A 19,862-nucleotide genomic window follows, 5' to 3' on the forward strand; every position below is an offset into this window, starting at 1 on the left:
TGCCGGAGGCATATGGGTATGTGCAGGTACATATACTGGATGTCCAAGGATGCCAGGGAGTCCCCTTGATGGAGTGCAGCAACTACTGAGCGAACTGATTCCATTCTGAACCTCTGTACTTTTACAAAGTGATTGAGGGCTTTTAGATCCAAGATCGGACGTACCCCTTCCTTCCTGGGAACTACAAACAGGTTTGAGTAGAACCCCTGGAAACATTCCGACTCTGGAACAGGTACAATCACCCCGCAGAAACGGGTATGCTGAAGGGGAAGAATCCGTTTTGCGGCCAAGAGAGAAACTCTATTTTGTAGCCGTGGGAAGCCGTGAGATCCCATTGGTCGGACAGTCGAGAGGACCACCGGGCTGAAAACTCCCGAAGGCAACTCCCCACCCGATTCATGGGTGGGGGCAAACCTTCATGCGGTAGCACTTTTGTTTGCAGGCTTGTGGTTCCAGGGACGTTTCTGTCCTTCCGTGGTCGTCCTGTGGGGCTGGGGATGTTTAGCCAAAGCTCCTAGGCGGACGAAAAAGCTTTGTGAGCGGAACAAGAGGGCCCTTGCCTACGGCATGGCTCCTTAGCCTTCTTGGCCTGTGGGAGTAGAGTACTCTTACCACCTGTGGCAGTATTAATAATGTCATCCAAGGAGGCTCCAAAGAACCGGTAGTGAAGGAAGGGAAGATCCGTCATGGTTTTTTTGGATGCCTGGTCAGCAGACTAGCATTTCAACCAAATCAGGCGCCTCAGCAACACTGCTGACACTGAAGTCCTGGATAGCAGAGGGAGAATATCCAGGAACGTGTCATAAACGTACTTAAGGCCTTGCACTAATTGGTCTGCTAGTGCGGATGCCAGTACTGGTCGCACGGCTGACCCCACAACCGTAAACAAGGAACGAGCCCCTGCTTTGGCCTTCCTGTCCGTGGGATCCTTAAATGCAGGAATCCCCTCTACCAGGATCGTGGTTACTTTGTTTAACCGGGATACTGGGGGGTCCACTACCAGAGAAGCCAAACTATTTTTTGAGAAGGCTCTTCTCAAAAGGGGTAACGCACCGCCATGTAATTGGGTACCGAAATGGTCCGTTGCGGGCGACCCCATTCCTTGTAATAAGTCAGATACAGGAACACGTTAGGTGAACGGGCTGCCTTATGGGACCCAAAAGGGACCGCTACCTCAGCAGAGGAATCTGCTGGCTCCCGAATCTTCAGGGTATCACGCGCAGCTGCGATAAGTGCTCCAACAAGCACTTTGTCGCGTACGGACCCGGACGGGGACTCATCCTCACTGTCCGAATGGTCCTGGTTAGCGCCATCTGAAAGGACAGAGCACAGGTCACTAGCCTCAGCGGGGCCCGAGTCTGCCTCAAAGCTCTCCCCAGAGGACGGTGGGGCAGGGGCCGTTTTTTAGCACCTTTGCGTCCACGCACTGCCTCCATCTTGGCAACGAACTAATTGAGGACCGGAGACAAGGTGTCCAAGGGCACTGCATTCTGAAGCAATGCTGACCCTACCCTGTCTGCCACCTAAAGGGGACTTAGGACAGTGACAGTCCCACCCTCCTTACTGCTGCTGGCTGAGGGGCTCTTTCCCGCAGGACTTACCACCCTGAGGGGTTCTGCGCTATCCAGCAGGTAGAGCCTGTAGTCGCTGTTGTCTCCCAGGTGCAGAGGAATCAGCTCGGTGGAAGCAGCTGCTAATGGTACTGCTAATGGTACTGAAACTGCTCAAATAAAATGGCCACCCAGCGTCCAGCATAAGGACATAAAACACAGGGAAAATAGCCACCAGAGCACATGCTGCCGCTAGAGAACACTGAAACGTGTTCAGGCTTCCAGAAAATGGCCGCCGACGTCCAGTATAAAGACAAATCACAGGGAAAATGGCCACCGAAGCCCAGGAGAGCATGCTTTCTCTTGCCCACATGTAAGATGGTCGCTGTATGCAAAAGCCATAGGGATAGAGAGAAAAAAATGGCGGTGAAACAGTGCTGCACAGGACACAAGCACAGTCTCACAGGCATCTCCAGGGACATGAAAAACAGGACCCAGGACACAGCCAGCCAGAGCCCCTGCACAGACACACACACACACCGCTCTGCAGCATCCCCCAAAAGGTGGGAGGGACAGGGAGAGAAGAGAGGGAGGTGAGGGACCCCGAATCGACCTCCCAGGGAATGCCCACCTGCTCAGCCCCACTAAGGCGGGGAGAGCTGTACTTACCAGTCCTGAAGAGCTTGGAGACATTCCATTACAGACCTACTCACTGATCAGTACAGGGTGGCTGCTGGCCTGGCACACTGACGCAGACATCAGTAGCCTATTCATATGTGTGCCCCGGAGAATAAAAGCTCACGACCACCTCTGGAGCTGAGGTTTCGTCGTGGCCGACCCAGCGCGGAGCTCTGGCCTGCACACGCTCGATGGCCATGCTGGGGAGACTACAACGATAAGGGTAGCCAGCCTGTCACCCAGCTGGCTGTTGATAGATCCTGTGATCTGCTTTAATTTTGCGCAAAAAGCCAAGCTTCTGCAGAAAAACACCCAAAAAAAAAAAATAATTAAAAAAAAAAAAAAAAAAACAAGGACCGATGGTCCAGTCAGGGTTCCTAGGTCCTCCTTCACTAGGCAAAAGGAAACTGATGACTGGATGGCAGGCTGGAGGGTTGTTACCTAGGGGACCGTCCCCTGGGCAAAACTGGAGAGTTCTGTGTGTTACATAACATGAAATGCCTACTATTCTCCTAAAGGTGGCGTAACAACCCAATGGCTAAGAGGAGCTGTGTCGGTCGGTAAATATAAGAGAAATAGGATTTTTATAACAGCTTACCTGTAAAATCCTTTTCTTTGAAATACATCATGGGACACAGAGCCATAGTAGTTACTATGTGGGTTATAAGCCATGGACACTGGCACACCAAGACAAAAAGTGAACTCCCTATATAACCCCTCCCAGTACTGAGAGTACCTCAGTTTTGCAACTAAGCAAGATACGTCACAAAAATATATAGTATACCGTATCCGTACCCTAATTACCCCGCATATACTATATTGACAGCGCTAAAACAAAAAAGGGAAAATAATCAAAAAATAAAATATAATAAATATATAGAGGATAAAATATAATAAATATATGGAGGATAATAATTCAGTGTCTAAAAAAAGTCACTAGCAAGTGTCCATAATATCTCCAAACATATATGACTCAATATTCAATTGAGCTATCACACTTTGGAAAAAAGTTCAGAAAAGAAGATCCATCTCCGAAGAAGAAAACACCAGTGTGCGAAGGGTCTGACGGCCGGTGACACCCCTTATGGTAATTCACTCACCAGAACCCAAAGGGTTAACAGGCACTTCACTACGGCTGTAGAAGTAGTCCCACTAGTGTCCCTCCGGAAAATCGTCTTATCAGAACACCATAGGTTCCTCTCTCTCGGGCTCCCTGCTCTCTCACCGATAAGAGTTCACTTAATTCTCATTCACAGCCCCAGATCCACATATAGAAAACAATAAAATATAGATTCCATAGTGCAACACAGCTTTATTCATTAAAAACACTCATGCGCTTAAAATCATACGTACACAATGTGCACAGCAAAATGTCACATTTAAAATGTCACTTGCAGTGATAACGAGGTGTTCTCACCGCAGTCCTGAGCGCGTTTGGTCGAATACTGCCTCAGCTTCCACGGCGGGTCCCGGGTAACCACTCCGAATAGCCTGCTCTGGTGACGTATAGCTGCCTGGTCACGCCCATACGCGTTTCGTCATCACGTCTTCGTCCGTGGGCGTGGCCAGGCAACGCAGCTAGTCCATTTAAATACCTTGCGGGGCGGGAAGCCAGATCAAAATAACGCCCACGTCCGGCCCCCTCTCCTCGCATTCGATGTGACAATGTAATGACATCGCCGTATAAGCGATCGTCATAACAACGGCCTGCTAAAAATCACTATCTAGCTTAAGGGGAAGGAAATGAAGAAAACCTTCTGCTTTGTTCATTGTTACATGATTAGGTCCCGCCGTGCAAGCCATCAGCATACCGGCCAGGATACTGATAACAGAACCTTATCCTTATTGCCTATCTAAAATACCTGTATGCCTACCCCATCACCTATATTAGTTTAAACAGGGCATATCATTACTATGATATAACAAATCCGGGGCATACTGCTGTAGATATTATGAGTCTACACTAAACCATATTACAATATGTCAAAGTCACCTATGTGCAAACTATAAGTGATCAAAATTATCACTCACTGATCGACCAATAAGCACAAAATCCCAATTATCCAGTCTAGATGACAGAGGTGAGAAAAAATGAAAATGAAAATAAAATGATATGATGGAAAAAAATATATAAAACAAATAAATAAAATTAAAAATAAAAAATAAATAAAGGTGAAAATAAAAATAAAAATAAAAATAAAAATAAAAATAAATATAAAAATAAAAATAAAATTAAAATAAATAAAATAAAAAATGAATAAACGTCAAAATAAAATAAAGAAAATAAATAAACAGAACTGTGAAAATGAAATAAAAATAATGATGATACAAATGGGAGAGAATAAAAATAAATAAAAATGAAAATAAAAACAAAATTGCTGAATATTAGAACCCATGCATTGGATGATAACAACACGCTCAAACTCAAATCCCAACTTTTCTATAATAAATAAAATCAATAATCACTAATAAAGCAGTTAATATCTAACTCTATGTTCAAACCAAAAGGACTCAAAGTATTTGTACGGAAAATCCATTCCGTTTCTCGCTTGGATATCTCCCGGACTAGGTTGCTGCCCTTCCAATCAGGAAAGATCCTATCCACTCCCCAAAACTTGAGTCCAGTTGGGTCCCTACCATGTTCACGTCTAAAATGTAGGGAAACACTATGTTCTTTATAACCGATGGAGATGTTATAAATATGTTCTGCTATCCTGGTGCATAGCTTTCTTTTAGTACGTCCTACATACATAAGCCCACACGGGCACTGAAGGACATATACTACATGCGTGGTAACACATGTAATGAATTGATCGATTTTGAAATTTTGTCCATTACCAGTAGAGGTGAACTGGACCAACCCTCTTAGATGATTACAAACTGATTTGCAAGCCCGGCAGTTGCGACAGGCATAAAAGCCAGCTCTATCCCAAAACATAAGTGGTTTAGAGGGAGGATCCAGAACCTTTTTAACTAATTTATCCCCAAAGGAGGAGTTCCGCCTATATATAAACCTAGGTCTATCCGGAATGACATCCCTGAGAGTCTTATCCAATTTAAGAATATTCCAATATTTATGGATAATACCCTCCACCTCTTTATATTGAGTATGTAGAGTACTAATAAAACTCCATTCCTGTGTGTTTCCAGTTTTATTTTCTTTGGGTCGTAAACATTGTTCCTGAGGAACCCGAAGAACCCGTTGTAACTCTTGGTCCAAAATCTCAGCTGGGTAACCCTTTTCAACAAATTTGTCTCTAACTAGGGACACTTGTGTCAGGTAATCAACATCAGAAGTACAGTTTCTCCTCACACGGAGAAACTGTCCCTTTGGAATCCCCCTTAACCAAAGGGGGTGATGACCACTATGAATGGGGATAAAACTGTTTCTGTCCGTGGGTTTGAAAAACACCTTTGTGGATAGGTTAGTCCTCTCTCTCATTACTGTTACATCGAGAAAATTAATAGTTTGTTTACTCCAACTAAACTCTAATTTAATATTGTTGTTATTATTATTTAAACTATCGGAGAAGCTCATCAAGGAATCCTCAGTGCCCTGCCAAATGAAAAACAAATCATCAATATACCTTTGATAAAATAATAGTTCACTTCTTCGATTTGCAAAGATGCGAAAATCCTCCCATTGGCTCATAAATAAATTAGCCAAACTTGGTGCGAACTTTGAACCCATCGCCACCCCTTTCTTTTGGTTATAGAATTTGTCATTATACCAAAAGTAGTTGTGAGAGAGGCAAAACTCAAGAGACATACTCAAAAATTTCTTCTGGATAAAAGGCAAATCATCTCTCTGGGAAAAAGCCCAGTTGAGAGCCAACAGAGCGTCCTCATGTTGTATAATAGTGTAGAGCGAGGCTACATCCGCCGTTACCAGATAAATCTCAGCTTCTGCAGGGAACTCAACCTCCCGTAGTAATTTTAGAAAACTAGTGGTATCTTTCAAATAGGAACGTGTAGTGACTACACTCATCTGCAAGAAGTGGTCTAGATATTGTCCAATCCTTGCAGTCACTGAGTTAATTCCATTGACAATTGGTCTGGCCGGGGGGTCACTCTGATCTTTATGAATTTTGGGTAGTGTATAGATGTTAGGAATTCTGTTATAACTCGGTACCAGAAACAATTGTTCTTTCTTCGTTAAAACACGCATACAATACCCATAATTCACCAGATTCGTCAAATCCTTACGGTAAGACTTTGTGGGATCTTTAACTAATGGTGTATACGTTGTTTGATCTGACAGCATATTAATCAGCTGAGTATGATAAAACTGCTTGTCAAGAAGTACCACACCTCCCCCTTTATCAGCTGGTCGGACTATTATATCCTTCCTCTCCTCTAGGGCTTTAATCCCTTCTTTAATGTGTTTGGGACAGAGATTTTTCTTCAAAGGCAGGATATTCAAGTCTCTGAGCACTGATTGCTTAAAAACCTCCACCTGATGATTAGAAGGTAATGAAGGATTAAACAATGACTTGTTCCTGAGTCCACTATTAATGCCTATTGTCTCACTGTTCCTATTATTCATTATCATGCTATTGTTTGAAAGCATGTATTTCTTAATATTAATCTTACGTACATATTTGTGTACGTCAATATAGACATTAAATTTATTCATAGTCTGCCGAACAGAGCATTTTAAACCAGCGTTCAAAATGTTCTTCTCCTTCTGGGATAAAATTGCTTGGGTCAGATTGTAAATCCCTGTCATTCCGTCTCCCTGCGTCTTTTTTTGCTTGAGGCGCTTACCGGCTCTGCAGCCTCTTTTGTGATGGTTTTTAATTGCCTGATTGGGCTGTACGGCATTCCCCAATCTTGGGGTTGCCTCCATTCCTGAGTGTTCTGAGTGGTTGGAGGGTACGGCGGTCGACCCCTCCATGGACGTCCCCCTCTTGATCTCCCTCTCCATTGACCTCTCCCTCCTCTCCCTAAAAAAGGGGGCCTCTGAGTATTATGAGGTGAGGATGATCTCAATAATGGTGTAAATCGGTTGTATGTGTCAACCTGGTAAGGCCCTTGTTGATTATATACCGGGCGAGGGTCCCTATATCCCTTATTTGGTTGGTAGTATCCCTGATTTTTCTGGGATTTTTTACTTACTAAGTTTAATTTTTTTGGCAGGACTTCATCAGTCATCCTTGGGATATTCCCAGAATTCTTTGATGTTCCTGATGATGATTGAATCCCTACTCTACCCTCATTAATCACTTCTTGTGTTGGTGGCCTATTACCTTCTTGCCAGCTATAAATAGTATGGTTTCTGAAGTCATTGTAATCTCTCCTAAATTTTTTTATTTTCTTTTTCTGTGTTTCTCTATCTACCTTTTCTAACTTCTTCTGAATATCATTATTAAAAGAAACCCATTGTGGACTGCCCCTTATTGGTTCGAGTGATGCTTGTAAATCTGCAATCCTTTTTTCCAGGATCACCATTTTTTTCTTTTTACGTATTAAGACTAATTGCTGCAATTTGTAGCCAACACCATTAAAAAAATCAAGCCACTCTGACATAGAGCAAATATCATCAAGGCCGTCTTGAGGTGCCACATCCCACCTCAGACTTCTCATTATTAATTTGTCCTTGAGATATTGTTCAAACGTACAGATATCCCACCATGTACGGACTTGTTTCTCCAGGGTGTTGGCCAGAGCTGTCAAAGTTTCGGTGTAATCATTATCCTCAAGTTCCCCCCCTTCAAAGGAAAAAACTGTTTCTAAATCGATCTGTCGATCCCTCAAAAAATTGACTGCCTCCATGTTCGCTCAGGGTAAATAAAACAATGTAACAAGTACTAGTATCACTGGAATGTGCACACAAAATATTGAAAGTGACAAACAATGATCCCAGCGCCCTATGCAGTAAGTCAAAACTCACCCTAACAAGCTGCTATCATACAAAAGGACAAATCACAAAAATATATAGTATACCGTATCCGTACCCTAATTACCCCGCATATACTATATTGACAGCGCTAAAACAAAAAAGGGAAAATAATCAAAAAATAAAATATAATAAATATATAGAGGATAAAATATAATAAATATATGGAGGATAATAATTCAGTGTCTAAAAAAAGTCACTAGCAAGTGTCCATAATATCTCCAAACATATATGACTCAATATTCAATTGAGCTATCACACTTTGGAAAAAAGTTCAGAAAAGAAGATCCATCTCCGAAGAAGAAAACACCAGTGTGCGAAGGGTCTGACGGCCGGTGACACCCCTTATGGTAATTCACTCACCAGAACCCAAAGGGTTAACAGGCACTTCACTACGGCTGTAGAAGTAGTCCCACTAGTGTCCCTCCGGAAAATCGTCTTATCAGAACACCATAGGTTCCTCTCTCTCGGGCTCCCTGCTCTCTCACCGATAAGAGTTCACTTAATTCTCATTCACAGCCCCAGATCCACATATAGAAAACAATAAAATATAGATTCCATAGTGCAACACAGCTTTATTCATTAAAAACACTCATGCGCTTAAAATCATACGTACACAATGTGCACAGCAAAATGTCACATTTAAAATGTCACTTGCAGTGATAACGAGGTGGTCTCACCGCAGTCCTGAGCGCGTTTGGTCGAATACTGCCTCAGCTTCCACGGCGGGTCCCGGGTAACCACTCCGAATAGCCTGCTCTGGTGACGTATAGCTGCCTGGTCACGCCCATACGCGTTTCGTCATCACGTCTTCGTCCGTGGGCGTGGCCAGGCAACGCAGCTAGTCCATTTAAATACCTTGCGGGGCGGGAAGCCAGATCAAAATAACGCCCACGTCCGGCCCCCTCTCCTCGCATTCGATGTGACAATGTAATGACATCGCCGTATAAGCGATCGTCATAACAACGGCCTGCTAAAAATCACTATCTAGCTTAAGGGGAAGGAAATGAAGAAAACCTTCTGCTTTGTTCATTGTTACATGATTAGGTCCCGCCGTGCAAGCCATCAGCATACCGGCCAGGATACTGATAACAGAACCTTATCCTTATTGCCTATCTAAAATACCTGTATGCCTACCCCATCACCTATATTAGTTTAAACAGGGCATATCATTACTATGATATAACAAATCCGGGGCATACTGCTGTAGATATTATGAGTCTACACTAAACCATATTACAATATGTCAAAGTCACCTATGTGCAAACTATAAGTGATCAAAATTATCACTCACTGATCGACCAATAAGCACAAAATCCCAATTATCCAGTCTAGATGACAGAGGTGAGAAAAAATGAAAATGAAAATAAAATGATATGATGGAAAAAAATATATAAAACAAATAAATAAAATTAAAAATAAAAAATAAATAAAGGTGAAAATAAAAATAAAAATAAAAATAAAAATAAAAATAAAAATAAATATAAAAATAAAAATAAAATTAAAATAAATAAAATAAAAAATGAATAAACGTCAAAATAAAATAAAGAAAATAAATAAACAGAACTGTGAAAATGAAATAAAAATAATGATGATACAAATGGGAGAGAATAAAAATAAATAAAAATGAAAATAAAAACAAAATTGCTGAATATTAGAACCCATGCATTGGATGATAACAACACGCTCAAACTCAAATCCCAACTTTTCTATAATAAATAAAATCAATAATCACTAATAAAGCAGTTAATATCTAACTCTATGTTCAAACCAAAAGGACTCAAAGTATTTGTACGGAAAATCCATTCCGTTTCTCGCTTGGATATCTCCCGGACTAGGTTGCTGCCCTTCCAATCAGGAAAGATCCTATCCACTCCCCAAAACTTGAGTCCAGTTGGGTCCCTACCATGTTCACGTCTAAAATGTAGGGAAACACTATGTTCTTTATAACCGATGGAGATGTTATAAATATGTTCTGCTATCCTGGTGCATAGCTTTCTTTTAGTACGTCCTACATACATAAGCCCACACGGGCACTGAAGGACATATACTACATGCGTGGTAACACATGTAATGAATTGATCGATTTTGAAATTTTGTCCATTACCAGTAGAGGTGAACTGGACCAACCCTCTTAGATGATTACAAACTGATTTGCAAGCCCGGCAGTTGCGACAGGCATAAAAGCCAGCTCTATCCCAAAACATAAGTGGTTTAGAGGGAGGATCCAGAACCTTTTTAACTAATTTATCCCCAAAGGAGGAGTTCCGCCTATATATAAACCTAGGTCTATCCGGAATGACATCCCTGAGAGTCTTATCCAATTTAAGAATATTCCAATATTTATGGATAATACCCTCCACCTCTTTATATTGAGTATGTAGAGTACTAATAAAACTCCATTCCTGTGTGTTTCCAGTTTTATTTTCTTTGGGTCGTAAACATTGTTCCTGAGGAACCCGAAGAACCCGTTGTAACTCTTGGTCCAAAATCTCAGCTGGGTAACCCTTTTCAACAAATTTGTCTCTAACTAGGGACACTTGTGTCAGGTAATCAACATCAGAAGTACAGTTTCTCCTCACACGGAGAAACTGTCCCTTTGGAATCCCCCTTAACCAAAGGGGGTGATGACCACTATGAATGGGGATAAAACTGTTTCTGTCCGTGGGTTTGAAAAACACCTTTGTGGATAGGTTAGTCCTCTCTCTCATTACTGTTACATCGAGAAAATTAATAGTTTGTTTACTCCAACTAAACTCTAATTTAATATTGTTGTTATTATTATTTAAACTATCGGAGAAGCTCATCAAGGAATCCTCAGTGCCACAATGGGTTTCTTTTAATAATGATATTCAGAAGAAGTTAGAAAAGGTAGATAGAGAAACACAGAAAAAGAAAATAAAAAAATTTAGGAGAGATTACAATGACTTCAGAAACCATACTATTTATAGCTGGCAAGAAGGTAATAGGCCACCAACACAAGAAGTGATTAATGAGGGTAGAGTAGGGATTCAATCATCATCAGGAACATCAAAGAATTCTGGGAATATCCCAAGGATGACTGATGAAGTCCTGCCAAAAAAATTAAACTTAGTAAGTAAAAAATCCCAGAAAAATCAGGGATACTACCAACCAAATAAGGGATATAGGGACCCTCGCCCGGTATATAATCAACAAGGGCCTTACCAGGTTGACACATACAACCGATTTACACCATTATTGAGATCATCCTCACCTCATAATACTCAGAGGCCCCCTTTTTTAGGGAGAGGAGGGAGAGGTCAATGGAGAGGGAGATCAAGAGGGGGACGTCCATGGAGGGGTCGACCGCCGTACCCTCCAACCACTCAGAACACTCAGGAATGGAGGCAACCCCAAGATTGGGGAATGCCGTACAGCCCAATCAGGCAATTAAAAACCATCACAAAAGAGGCTGCAGAGCCGGTAAGCGCCTCAAGCAAAAAAAGACGCAGGGAGACGGAATGACAGGGATTTACAATCTGACCCAAGCAATTTTATCCCAGAAGGAGAAGAACATTTTGAACGCTGGTTTAAAATGCTCTGTTCGGCAGACTATGAATAAATTTAATGTCTATATTGACGTACACAAATATGTACGTAAGATTAATATTAAGAAATACATGCTTTCAAACAATAGCATGATAATGAATAATAGGAACAGTGAGACAATAGGCATTAATAGTGGACTCAGGAACAAGTCATTGTTTAATCCTTCATTACCTTCTAATCATCAGGTGGAGGTTTTTAAGCAATCAGTGCTCAGAGACTTGAATATCCTGCCTTTGAAGAAAAATCTCTGTCCCAAACACATTAAAGAAGGGATTAAAGCCCTAGAGGAGAGGAAGGATATAATAGTCCGACCAGCTGATAAAGGGGGAGGTGTGGTACTTCTTGACAAGCAGTTTTATCATACTCAGCTGATTAATATGCTGTCAGATCAAACAACGTATACACCATTAGTTAAAGATCCCACAAAGTCTTACCGTAAGGATTTGACGAATCTGGTGAATTATGGGTATTGTATGCGTGTTTTAACGAAGAAAGAACAATTGTTTCTGGTACCGAGTTATAACAGAATTCCTAACATCTATACACTACCCAAAATTCATAAAGATCAGAGTGACCCCCCGGCCAGACCAATTGTCAATGGAATTAACTCAGTGACTGCAAGGATTGGACAATATCTAGACCACTTCTTGCAGATGAGTGTAGTCACTACACGTTCCTATTTGAAAGATACCACTAGTTTTCTAAAATTACTACGGGAGGTTGAGTTCCCTGCAGAAGCTGAGATTTATCTGGTAACGGCGGATGTAGCCTCGCTCTACACTATTATACAACATGAGGACGCTCTGTTGGCTCTCAACTGGGCTTTTTCCCAGAGAGATGATTTGCCTTTTATCCAGAAGAAATTTTTGAGTATGTCTCTTGAGTTTTGCCTCTCTCACAACTACTTTTGGTATAATGACAAATTCTATAACCAAAAGAAAGGGGTGGCGATGGGTTCAAAGTTCGCACCAAGTTTGGCTAATTTATTTATGAGCCAATGGGAGGATTTTCGCATCTTTGCAAATCGAAGAAGTGAACTATTATTTTATCAAAGGTATATTGATGATTTGTTTTTCATTTGGCAGGGCACTGAGGATTCCTTGATGAGCTTCTCCGATAGTTTAAATAATAATAACAACAATATTAAATTAGAGTTTAGTTGGAGTAAACAAACTATTAATTTTCTCGATGTAACAGTAATGAGAGAGAGGACTAACCTATCCACAAAGGTGTTTTTCAAACCCACGGACAGAAACAGTTTTATCCCCATTCATAGTGGTCATCACCCCCTTTGGTTAAGGGGGATTCCAAAGGGACAGTTTCTCCGTGTGAGGAGAAACTGTACTTCTGATGTTGATTACCTGACACAAGTGTCCCTAGTTAGAGACAAATTTGTTGAAAAGGGTTACCCAGCTGAGATTTTGGACCAAGAGTTACAACGGGTTCTTCGGGTTCCTCAGGAACAATGTTTACGACCCAAAGAAAATAAAACTGGAAACACACAGGAATGGAGTTTTATTAGTACTCTACATACTCAATATAAAGAGGTGGAGGGTATTATCCATAAATATTGGAATATTCTTAAATTGGATAAGACTCTCAGGGATGTCATTCCGGATAGACCTAGGTTTATATATAGGCGGAACTCCTCCTTTGGGGATAAATTAGTTAAAAAGGTTCTGGATCCTCCCTCTAAACCACTTATGTTTTGGGATAGAGCTGGCTTTTATGCCTGTCGCAACTGCCGGGCTTGCAAATCAGTTTGTAATCATCTAAGAGGGTTGGTCCAGTTCACCTCTACTGGTAATGGACAAAATTTCAAAATCGATCAATTCATTACATGTGTTACCACGCATGTAGTATATGTCCTTCAGTGCCCGTGTGGGCTTATGTATGTAGGACGTACTAAAAGAAAGCTATGCACCAGGATAGCAGAACATATTTATAACATCTCCATCGGTTATAAAGAACATAGTGTTTCCCTACATTTTAGACGTGAACATGGTAGGGACCCAACTGGACTCAAGTTTTGGGGAGTGGATAGGATCTTTCCTGATTGGAAGGGCAGCAACCTAGTCCGGGAGATATCCAAGCGAGAAACGGAATGGATTTTCCGTACAAATACTTTGAGTCCTTTTGGTTTGAACATAGAGTTAGATATTAACTGCTTTATTAGTGATTATTGATTTTATTTATTATAGAAAAGTTGGGATTTGAGTTTGAGCGTGTTGTTATCATCCAATGCATGGGTTCTAATATTCAGCAATTTTGTTTTTATTTTCATTTTTATTTATTTTTATTCTCTCCCATTTGTATCATCATTATTTTTATTTCATTTTCACAGTTCTGTTTATTTATTTTCTTTATTTTATTTTGACGTTTATTCATTTTTTATTTTATTTATTTTAATTTTATTTTTATTTTTATATTTATTTTTATTTTTATTTTTATTTTTATTTTTATTTTTATTTTCACCTTTATTTATTTTTTATTTTTAATTTTATTTATTTGTTTTATATATTTTTTTCCATCATATCATTTTATTTTCATTTTCATTTTTTCTCACCTCTGTCATCTAGACTGGATAATTGGGATTTTGTGCTTATTGGTCGATCAGTGAGTGATAATTTTGATCACTTATAGTTTGCACATAGGTGACTTTGACATATTGTAATATGGTTTAGTGTAGACTCATAATATCTACAGCAGTATGCCCCGGATTTGTTATATCATAGTAATGATATGCCCTGTTTAAACTAATATAGGTGATGGGGTAGGCATACAGGTATTTTAGATAGGCAATAAGGATAAGGTTCTGTTATCAGTATCCTGGCCGGTATGCTGATGGCTTGCACGGCGGGACCTAATCATGTAACAATGAACAAAGCAGAAGGTTTTCTTCATTTCCTTCCCCTTAAGCTAGATAGTGATTTTTAGCAGGCCGTTGTTATGACGATCGCTTATACGGCGATGTCATTACATTGTCACATCGAATGCGAGGAGAGGGGGCCGGACGTGGGCGTTATTTTGATCTGGCTTCCCGCCCCGCAAGGTATTTAAATGGACTAGCTGCGTTGCCTGGCCACGCCCACGGACGAAGACGTGATGACGAAACGCGTATGGGCGTGACCAGGCAGCTATACGTCACCAGAGCAGGCTATTCGGAGTGGTTACCCGGGACCCGCCGTGGAAGCTGAGGCAGTATTCGACCAAACGCGCTCAGGACTGCGGTGAGACCACCTCGTTATCACTGCAAGTGACATTTTAAATGTGACATTTTGCTGTGCACATTGTGTACGTATGATTTTAAGCGCATGAGTGTTTTTAATGAATAAAGCTGTGTTGCACTATGGAATCTATATTTTATTGTTTTCTATATGTGGATCTGGGGCTGTGAATGAGAATTAAGTGAACTCTTATCGGTGAGAGAGCAGGGAGCCCGAGAGAGAGGAACCTATGGTGTTCTGATAAGACGATTTTCCGGAGGGACACTAGTGGGACTACTTCTACAGCCGTAGTGAAGTGCCTGTTAACCCTTTGGGTTCTGGTGAGTGAATTACCATAAGGGGTGTCACCGGCCGTCAGACCCTTCGCACACTGGTGTTTTCTTCTTCGGAGATGGATCTTCTTTTCTGAACTTTTTTCCAAAGTGTGATAGCTCAATTGAATATTGAGTCATATATGTTTGGAGATATTATGGACACTTGCTAGTGACTTTTTTTAGACACTGAATTATTATCCTCCATATATTTATTATATTTTATCCTCTATATATTTATTATATTTTATTTTTTGATTATTTTCCCTTTTTTGTTTTAGCGCTGTCAATATAGTATATGCGGGGTAATTAGGGTACGGATACGGTATACTATATATTTTTGTGATTTGTCCTTTTGTATGATAGCAGCTTGTTAGGGTGAGTTTTGACTTACTGCATAGGGCGCTGGGATCATTGTTTGTCACTTTCAATATTTTGTGTGCACATTCCAGTGATACTAGTACTTAAGCAAGATACGTGTATACCAAAGATGGGAGGGACCTCTGTGTCCCGTGATGTACTTCAAAGAAAAGGATTTTACAGGTAAGCTGTTATAAAAATCCTATTTTCTTAATCGTACAACATGGGACACAGAGCCATAGTAGTTACTATGTGGAATGTTCCATAGCAATGGCAACTGAAGGGAGGGAGACAACAAAAAAGTAGGGCATTAGGAGACTTGAGGACACATACTGCAGCCTGCAGTACACTGCGACCAAAGGCAATATCCTCATGACCTTTTACATCGATTTGATAGAATCTGGTAAATGTATGGACTGAAGACCAAGTTGTGGCCTTGCAGATCTGAGCCATGGAGGCTTGGTGATGCACTGCCCAAGAAGCACTTACAGTCCTGGTGGAGGGCGCTTTAACATGAAAAAAGGAGGAATTTTCCTCTTTTGACCATAAGCTTGAACTATCACTTGACAAATCCATTTGGAAATAGTATATATTGATGCCGTCTGTCCTGTTTTAGAACCTGGCAATACAAACAAAACATCTGTTTTGCGAATCTGAGCGGTCTCCTTTAAATAGACCTTGACCGCTCACTACATCAAGGGAATGTGGTGACTTCTCTTCCCTAGATTGAGGTTCTTGGAAAAAAGAAGAAGGCAGAACAATACCTTGGTTTAAATGAAAACCTGTCACTACCTTTGGTAGGAATTCAGGATGAGGCAGCAATACCACCTCATCCTTATGAATAATCAAATACGGCTCTTTAAAAGAAAGAGCCGCCAATTCCGATACCTTTCTGGCAGAGGATATGGCAACCAAAAAGATTATCTTTCTCGTCAAAAGAACCAGGGGAATATCCTATAGACTCAAAAGACTTTCTGTAAAGCCGATAAGACTAAATTCAAATCCCAAGGGTTCAGGGGTGGCCTGACAGGAGGATTAATCCACGTTACCCTTGAATAAAGTTACGAACCAGAGAGTTTGAAGCAAGAGGCTGTTGGAACAATGCTGATAAGGCCGAGACTTGGCCCTTGATAGTACTCAAAGCCAGCTTAATTTCCAGTCCCATCTGCAGGAATTCAAGGATCCTACCTATGAAATACTTTCTGGGGTGCCAACCCCTGGATCCACACCAGGAGACATATGCCTTCCAGACTCTTTAGGACTCTGGAGGCAGGCTTCCTAGCATTAACCAAAGTAGACACTACTGAAGCTTCCTGCCTGGCTCCCCTCCCGACACCCATGGGACCCAGAAGAATGCATTTCGAGATGGGGGAAGCCCCGGGAGTAGAGGGTGGGGGAGAGACCGTTTCGGGCAGCCCTCCCCCTCAGTCTTTCGAGGGGGAACCTGCCTGCCAGTACCGCATGGGCCCCACTGCCCTTTACCCAGGGGGGGGGCGAAGGGGACTCGGAAGCCTCGAGCCCGGGCGCCTGAGAGGGGGCATCCGGCAAAGCACCCGGACGATCAAGGCCGGGGAGGGATGGCGGTGGCCTACATCAATCACCAAGGAGGCACCAATAGGTGGTTGGGGGCTGCACGCGGAGGAAAATAATGAATTTAATACATCTTGGAATAAGGCTGTAACATAACAAAATGTGAAAAAAGTGAAGTGCTGTGAATGCTTTCCAGATGCACTGTAAATGTCCCCTTGTATAGTGTACCGACACCCTTGACTGTGAACACAAATATAATTCACACAAAACAAAAACCATAAAAACAGAACAGTTAAGATTTATGGTGCCTAGAACAGAGGAAAACATTTATAAATCCTGTATAATAATTGTAAAGGAGTATTGCACAGCACATGGTGAGGGAGAGGATCTACAGGCATAATACATAGCGTGCAAAATAAAAGACCTTGGGGGATATTTACTAAAACTGGAGCATTCAGAATCTGGTGCAGCTGTGCATGGTAATCAGTCAGTTTCTAACTTTAGCTTGTTCATTTAAGCTTTCACAATAAAACAAACATGGAAGCTGATTGGTTTCTATGCAGAACTATCAGATTTTGCACTCTCCAGTTTTAGTAAATCATTCTCCTTGTCTAATGCGGCATATTATCAAGTACACTAGCAACTTATCTTCCGTTTGATATACATATGTGGTTGCTTTAACATAATGTGCCTGGCGTTCCTATACTTTCCATTGGAAAAAAAAAAAAAAAAAAAAAAAAACGTACCTCATAACTCTTGTTCTGTTCTATCTGTAGAGTCAGGGATTCCTCGAGAGGTATTTGCAGGGCTGGTAAGTAATGGAGTGGTGGAAGGCTAGCTGCAGTGATGTCATCCAGATGTTTCCTGTCCTGAGTTCTTCTCTCTTCCGCAGACAGCCTAAGTGCCCTCTCTCCTGGTGACTGATTGGGGGTTGAGGAATTGGAGTTCGACGGCAACCTGAAAATAAATATTATAATTGCTTGGCTGACCAATATACTTAATGGCTTTCTGTGAAAGATGAAAATATCTCTAATTAAAATGTATGAGCTTTAATGAAAATATACCGTAGATCACACAGCTCAATGTGCTCATTAAAGCTACCTGGCCTTCCGAAACAAAAATCCACTCTGATAAATGAGGCTCCCCATCCTTGAAAAACAGAGAAGAGCAGCTATATGGTCACATGTCAAATACATTTCTTCTTTTAAAGGGGTTTTAAAGGTTTGTTTTTTATTTTCTACATAGGTTCCTCTAAGCTAGTGCATTGTTGGTTCACTTACCTTTTCCTTTGATTTCCCTTCTAAATGTTTTTTTTCTTTGTCTGAATTTCTCACTTCCTGTTTCTCCTCAGTAAACTTCTCACCATCATCCGAGTGGTGGTTAGTCAGCCAAAACAGCTTACTGAACAGTTTACTGAGGAGGAACAGGAAGTGAGAAATTCAAACAAAGAAAAAAAACATTTATAAAAGGGAAATCGAAGGAAAAGGTAAGTGAACTAACAATGCACTAGCTTAGAGAAACCTATTTAGAAAATAAAAAACAAACCTTTACAACCCCTTTAAGTTCCAAAGCCTTAAAGCCGACCTGTCGGTAACTTTACAAGTCTGCAAAAATAAATTCCTAACCACAAAATAAAAAAAATAAAAAACAACCTTTCAGCTCTAGTCAAATGGCATAGAGAGAGTCCGCCAAGGTTGGCCTAAATATAATCTTCATCACTCAGCTGCAGGCTGGAGAAAGCATTTCTTTACTCAAACTAATTTTTCTGTACCCTACACAGAAATGCTGTGAACTACCTCCCCAAATGTCACTTCATTTTTCTGTAACCTGGAGTTTGCCTTCTAAAACCACAGTCCAACCTATATGGATGTTTTACTGTCAAATGATATTTAAAACCACATTTACTTTTATATCTTTCAGGTACAGCGAGATCTCTACACCTGATCCCCCCACTGCCTCCATCTGTCACAGCGTTAGAAGACCACAAAGCTTGTTTACATCAGCAGCAATGGGCAGCATTTCCTTATGCAGCCCCAACGCTAGAAAAACGTAGATTTCTTTATCTCTTAGTTACGTTAACACAGGCATTTCAGACTGAATTGTTTCTTTACAGCTTTTGTCTAAGGCCACTTTAATATTAAACTGGCTTTTTACTTTGAGTCAATAACAATGGCAACAGGAATTTATTATCCTCTTCCTTATTTTTTTTTTTAATAGCGGTTCAACAGTTACGTTTAAAGTGATACTAAAGTTTCCTTTTGTTTGTTTAAAAATAAACATCTTATACTTAATTGCTCTGTGTAATGGTTTTGCACACAGCAGCCTAGATCCTCCTCTTCTCGGGTCCCTCCCTGACACTCCTGGCCCGTCCCTCCTGTCCCCACAGCAAGCAGATTTTTATGGGGGCACCCAACCTGCTGCTCAGCGAGTCCATTCACAGACGGAGCCGCAGCTTGGCCCAGACCCCTTTCTCTCCTCACTGAAAGCAGAATGAGCCAATGGCACCCCGCTGCTGTCTCAGCCAATAAGGAGGGAGAGTCACTGACAGCCAAAACTCTTATGCAACATCACTGGATGGAGATGGGGCTCAGGTAAGTATTAGGGGGGCTGCTGCACACATAGAATGCATCAAGATAAAAAGCCTTCTGACCTTAGAACCACTTTAAGATCTTTGCCTTTACCTGACACAACCGGACAGCAATTTGACCTCATATTCCATAAATACCAACACATTACA

At 41.2% G+C, this 19,862-nt stretch overlaps 1 protein-coding gene across 1 annotated transcript in view; it reads right to left on the bottom strand.

Moving 5' to 3' along the window:
• POLR2M (RNA polymerase II subunit M) overlaps nt 1-19,862 on the bottom strand; it is a 65,392-nt gene that overhangs the window by 11,266 nt on the left and 34,264 nt on the right. Inside the window, exon 3 of the mRNA XM_077473106.1 lies at nt 17,872-18,082. Coding sequence (XP_077329232.1) covers nt 17,872-18,082 — 211 coding nt within the window. The remainder of the gene's footprint in view (nt 1-17,871; nt 18,083-19,862) is intronic.

This window comes from Lithobates pipiens, unplaced genomic scaffold, assembly GCF_037356315.1.
Source record: "Lithobates pipiens isolate NorthernLeopardFrog02 unplaced genomic scaffold, aLitPip1_a1.2 Scaffold_8, whole genome shotgun sequence".
Classification (NCBI taxonomy): domain Eukaryota; kingdom Metazoa; phylum Chordata; class Amphibia; order Anura; family Ranidae; genus Lithobates; species Lithobates pipiens.